The 6,135-nt window shown below is 49.2% G+C and overlaps 1 protein-coding gene across 1 annotated transcript in view; it reads left to right on the top strand.

The window, feature by feature from the left end:
• Positions 1-1,092: 1,092 nt before the first annotated feature.
• LIN37 (lin-37 DREAM MuvB core complex component) overlaps positions 1,093-6,135 on the top strand; it is a 34,279-nt gene continuing 29,236 nt past the window's right edge. Inside the window, exons 1-2 of the mRNA XM_032441773.1 lie at positions 1,093-1,241; positions 2,764-2,819. Coding sequence (XP_032297664.1) covers positions 1,108-1,241; positions 2,764-2,819 — 190 coding nt within the window. The 5' untranslated portion in view covers positions 1,093-1,107. The remainder of the gene's footprint in view (positions 1,242-2,763; positions 2,820-6,135) is intronic.

Raw genomic sequence — 6,135 nt, 5'->3', positions numbered from 1 at the left:
GTCTATGGGGCAGCTATGGGGCTTCTATGGGGTATCTATGGGGCAGCTATGAGGTGTCTATGGGGCAGCTATGGGGCATCAATGGGGTCTCTATGGGGCAGCTATGGGGCAGCTATGGGGTGTCTATGGGGCAGCTATGGGGCACTATGGGGCTCTCACCTCCTCCTCAGCAGCGCCGCCGTTCTCTCTTGCAGCCCCTATGGGACAGAAGCGATGTAGAATGGGGGGGCTCCGGGCCCCATAGCGCCCCATAGAGCCCCATATATCCCCATAGCGCCCCATAGAGCCCCATATATCCCCATAGCGCCCCCATAGAGACCCATAGCGCCCCATAGAGCCCCATAGCGCCCCATAGCGCCCCATAGCACCCCATGGAGCCCCCTAGCGCCCCATAGAGCCCCATAGCGCCCCATAGGGCCCCATAGCGCCCCATATCGCCCCATATAACCCCATAGAACCCCATAGAACCCCATAGAGCCCCCTAGCGCCCCCTAGCGCCCCATAGGGCCCCATAGCGCCCCCATAGAGACCCATAGCGCCCCATAGAGCCCCATAGCGCCCCATAGCGCGCCATAGCACCCCATAGAGCCCCATAGCGCCCCATAGCGCCCCATAGCACCCCATAGGGCCCCATAGCGCCCCATATAACCCCATAGAGCCCCATATAACCCCATAGAACCCCATACAGCCCCATAGCGCCCCATAAGGCCCCATAGAGACCGATAGAGACCCATAGAGACCCATAGCGCCCCCCACCTCCATCCGACTCCTATGGGGGGCGCAGCCAAAATGGCGCCCGCCCCAACATGGCGCCCGCGCCCCGCCCTCCCAGGGGATGAGACGCGTGTTGATTGGTTGTCGGTTGTGATGGACGCGGCGTGCGGCCAATGGGAAGGCGGAGTGAGTGGCGGGACGGTTGAAAGAGAAAGCTCCGCCTTCTTGTGTGGAGATGAGAGCGGTGATTGGTTGGGATGAAGAGATGGACGCGGTGAGCAGCCAATGGAAAGGCGCAATGTGTTACGCCCCGCCTTCTAAACAACAGCTCGTGCTTCGATTGGCTAAAAGGTAAAACGGACGTGATCACAGACCAATGGGTAAAGGGCAGCGATGTCCCGCCCTCTGAACGCGGACTCTGGTGCTGATTGGCTGTCAGCCGGACGGACGGGGCAAGCGACCAATGAGAGAGCGAGGAGACGAGCTGAGGAGGCGGCGCGCGAGGCGGGAGACGCGGCGGGAGGGAGGTGAAAAATGGGGGAAAATGGGGAAAAAACGGGCAAAAATGGGGGAAAATGGGGAAAAACGGGCAAAAATGGGGGAAAAGAGGCAAAAATGGGGGTTTTGGGGGGTTTAATGGAGTTTTATGGGGCTCTATGGGGTTTAATGGGGTTCTATGGGGTTTAATAGGGCTCTATGGGGCTCTATGGGGTTCTGTGGGGTTCTATGGGGTTTAATAGGGTTCTATGGGTCTCTATGGGGTTCTATGGGGTTTAATAAGGTTCTATGGGGCTCTATAGGGTTCTATGGGTCTCTATGGGATTCTATAGGGCTCTATGGGGTTCTGTGGGGTTTAATAGAGTTCTGTGGGGTTTAATAGGTCTCTATGGGGCTTTATAGGTCTCTATGGGGTTTAATAGGGCTCTATGGGTCTCTATGGGGTTCTATGGGTCTCTATGGGGTTCTATGGGTCTCTATGGGGTTCTATGGGGCTCTATGGGGTTCTATGGGGCTCTATGGGGCTTAATAGGGTTCTATGGAACTCTATGGGGTTCTATGGGTCTCTATGGGATTCTATAGGGCTCTATGGGGTTCTGTGGGGTTTAATAGGGCTCTATGGGGTTTAATAGGGCTCTGTGGGGCTCTATAGAGTTCTATGGGGTTCTATGGGTTTCTATGGGGTTGAATAGGGCTCTATGGGGTCTCTATGGGGCTCTATGGGGTCTAATAGGGTTCTATGGGGCTCTATGGCGTTTAATAGGGCTCTATGGGTCTCTATGGGGTTCTATGGGGTTCTGTGGGGTCTCTGTGAGGCTCTATGGGGTTTAATAGGATTCTATGGGGCTCTATGGGGTTTAATAGGGTTCTATGGGTCTCTATGGGGTTCTATGGGTCTCTATGAAGCTCTATAGGGTTCTATGGGGTCTCTATGGGGTCTCTATGGGGCTCTATGAGGCTCTATGGGGTCTCTATGGGGCTCTATGGGGCTCTATGGGGTTCTATGGGGCTCTATGGGGTTCTATGGGGCTCTATGGGATTCTGTGGGGCTCTATGGGATTCTGTGGGGCTCTATGGGGTTCTATTGGGCTCTATATGGTTCTGTGGGGCTCTATAGGGCTCTATGGGGTTTAATAGGGCTCTATGGGGTTCTATGGGGTTTAATAGGTCTCTATGGGTCTCTATGGGGTTCTATGGGGTTCTATGGGTCTCTATGGGGTTCTATAGGGCTCTATGGGGTTCTGTGGGGTTTAATAGAGTTCTATGGGGCTTTATAGGTCTCTATGGGGTTTAATAGGGCTCTATGGGGCTCTATGGGGCTCTATGGGGTTCTGTGGTGGCTCTATGGGGTTATATGGGGTTCTGTGGGGCTCTATAGGGTTCTATGGGGCTCTATAGGGTTCTATGGGGTCTCTATGGGGTCTCTATGAGGCTCTATGGGGTCTCTATGAGGCTCTATGGGGTCCCTATGGGTCCCAATGGGTCTATATGGGTCTCTATGGGTCCCTAATGGTCCTTATATGTCTCTATGTGTTTCTATGGGGTTTTTAGGTCCCATCCCCCACACGCCGCCATGTTGTCCCTGAAGGTGAAGGTGGAGAAACCAGGTGAGTAATTAACATCGTAATTAACATCTTAATTAACATCATTAATTAACACAGACTTAATTAACACTAATTAACCCCAAGAAATCCCCCAATTTCCGCCATTTTGAGCCCAATTTCTTCCTTTTTGGGCCTAATTTCTTCCATTTTGGGCCCAATTTCCCCCATTTTGGGACCAATTTCCCCCATTTTGGGCCCAATTTCCACCTTTTTGGGTCCAATTTCCACCATTTTGGGCCCAATTTCCCCCATTTTAGGCCCAATTTCCACCATTTTGGGTCAATTTCCTTCAATTTTGGGCCCAATTTCCCCCCATTTTCGACCCAATTTCTTCCTTTTTGGTCCAATTTCCCCCATTTTGGGCCCAATTTCCCCCATTTTGGGCCCAATTTCCCCCATTTTGGGCCTAATTTCCCCCATTTTGGGCCCAATTTCCCCCATTTTGGGTCAATTTCCTCCAATTTTGGGTCCATTTCCCCCCATTTTAGGCCCAATTTCCCCCATTTTGGGCCCAATTTCCCCCATTTTGGCCCCAATTTCCTCCATTTTGGCCCCAATTTCCTCCATTTTGGGCCCAATTTCCACCATTTTGGGTCCAAATTCCTCCATTTTGGGCTCAATTTCTGCCATTTTGGGCCCATTTTTGTCAATTTTGGGTCAATTTCCCCCATTTTGGGCCCAATTTCCTCCATTTTGGGTCAATTTCCTCCAATTTTGGGCCCAAATTCCTCCATTTTTTGGCCCAATTTCTTCCTTTTTGAGCCCAATTTCTTCCATTTTGGGTCAATTTCCTTCAATTTTGGGCCTAATTTCCACCATTTTGGGCCCAAATTCCACCATTTTGGGCCCAATTTCCGCCTTTTTGGGTCCAATTTCCTCCATTTGGGGCCCATTTTTGTCAATTTTGGGTCAATTTCCCCCCATTTTGGGCCCAAATTCCTCTTTTTTGGGTCCAATTTCCTCCATTTTGGGCTCAATTTCTGCCATTTTGGGTCCATTTCCTCCATTTTTAGGCCCAATTTCCACCATTTTGGGTCAATTTCCTTCAATTTTGGGCCCAATTTCCCACATTTTGGGCCCATTTTTGTAAATTTTGGTTCAATTTCCTCCAATTTTGGGCCCAAATTCCTCCATTTTTTGGCCCAATTTCCTCCATTTTGGGTCAATTTCCTCCATTTTTAGGCCCAATTTCCACCATTTTGGGTCCATTTTGGGCTCATTTCCCCCCACTTTGGGCCCAATTTCTTCCATTTTGGGCCCAATTTCCCCCATTTTGGGCCCAATTTCCCCCATTTTGGGCCCAATTTCCCCCATTTTGGGTCAATTTCCTCCATTTTGGGTCAATTTCCTCCATTTTTAGACCCAATTTCCACCATTTTGAGCCCAATTTCCACCATTTTGGGTCCATTTTGGGCTCATTTCCCCCCATTTTGGGCCCAATTTCCACCATTTTGGGTCCAATTTCCGCCATTTTAGGTCCAATTTCCTCCAATTTTGGGTCCATTTCCCCCATTTTAGGCCCAATTTCCCCCATTTTGGTCCTAATTTCCCCCATTTTGGTCCAATTTCCACCATTTTAGGTCCAATTTCCTCCAATTTTGGGTCAATTTCCCCCCATTTTGGGCCCAATTTCCTCATTTTGGGCCCAATTTCCCCCATTTTGGGTCAATTTCCTCCATTTTTAGACCCAATTTCCACCATTTTGGGTCAATTTCCCCCATTTTGGGTCCATTTCCTCCATTTTTAGGCCCAATTTCCCCCATTTTGGGTCAATTTCCACCATTTTGGGCCCAATTTCCTCCAATTTTGGGCCCAATTTCCCCATTTTGGGTCAATTTCCCCCATTTTAGGCCCAATTTCCACCATTTTGGGTCCATTTCCTCCAATTTTGGGCCCAATTTCCCCATTTTGGGCCCAATTTCCTCCATTTTGGGCCCAATTTCCCCCATTTTGGGCCCAAATTCCNCCATTTTGGGCCCAATTTCCTCCATTTTGGGCCCAATTTCCCCCATTTTGGGCCCAAATTCCACCATTTTGGGCCCAAATTCCACCATTTTGGGCCCAATTTCCTCCATTTTGGGCCCAATTTCCACCATTTTGGGCCCAATTTCCACCATTTTAGGCCCAATTTCCCCCCATTTTGGCCCCATTTCCCCCCATTTTGAGCCCAATTTCCACCATTTTGGCCCCATTTCCCCCCATTTTGGGTCCATTTCCTCCATTTTTAGGCCCAATTTCCCCCATTTTGGGTCAATTTCCTCCAATTTTGGGCCCAATTTCCCCATTTTGGGCCCAATTTCCACCATTTTGGGTCCATTTTGGGCTCATTTCCCCCCATTTTGGGCCCAATTTCTTCCTTTTTGGGCCTAATTTCTTCCATTTGGGGTCAATTTCCTTCAATTTTGGGCCCAATTTCCCCCATTTTAGGCCCAATTTCCTCCATTTTGGTCCCATTTTGGGCCCAATTTCCCCCATTTTGGGTCAATTTCCTCCATTTTTAGACCCAATTTCCCCCATTTTGAGCCCAATTTCCACCATTTTGGGTCCATTTTGGGCTCATTTCCCCCCGTTTTGGGTCCAATTTCCTCCATTTTGGGCCCATTTTTGTCAATTTTGCGTCAATTCCCCCCATTTTGGGCCCAATTTCCCCCATTTTGGGTCAATTTCCTCCATTTTTAGACCCAATTTCCACCATTTTGGGTCCATTTTGGGCTCATTTCCCCCATTTTGGGCCCAATTTCCTCCATTTTGGGTCCAATTTCCGCTATTTTGGGCCCAATTTCCTCCATTTTGGGTCAATTTCCTCCAATTTTGTGTCTATTTCCTCCCATTTTGGTCCCATGTTCCACCATTTTGGGTCAATTTCCTTCAATTTTGGGCCCAATTTCCACCATTTTGGGCCCATTTTTGTCAATTTTGGGTCAATTTCCCCCCATTTTGGGTCCATTTTCCTCCATTTTGGGCCCAATTTCCACCATTTTGGGCCCAAATTCCGTCATTTTGGGTCCAATTTCCTCATTTTTGGGCCCAATTTCCTCCATTTTGAGCCCAATTTCTTCCTTTTTGGGCCTAATTTCTTCCATTTTGGGCCTAATTTCCACCATTTTGAGCCCAGTTTCCTCCATTTTGGGCCCATTTCCCCCCATTTTAGGCCCAATTTCCCCCATTTTGGGCCCAATTTCCACCATTTTGGCCCCATTTCCCCCCATTTTGGGTCCATTTCCTCCATTTTTAGGCCCAATTTCCACCATTTTGGGCCCATTTTTGTCAATTTTGGGTCAATTTCCTCCAATTTTGGGCCCAATTTCCCCCCATTTTA

This window comes from Coturnix japonica, unplaced genomic scaffold, assembly GCF_001577835.2.
Source record: "Coturnix japonica isolate 7356 unplaced genomic scaffold, Coturnix japonica 2.1 chrUnrandom562, whole genome shotgun sequence".
Taxonomy (NCBI): Eukaryota; Metazoa; Chordata; class Aves; order Galliformes; family Phasianidae; genus Coturnix; species Coturnix japonica.
This window is presented reverse-complemented; position numbering and strand designations above follow the sequence as displayed.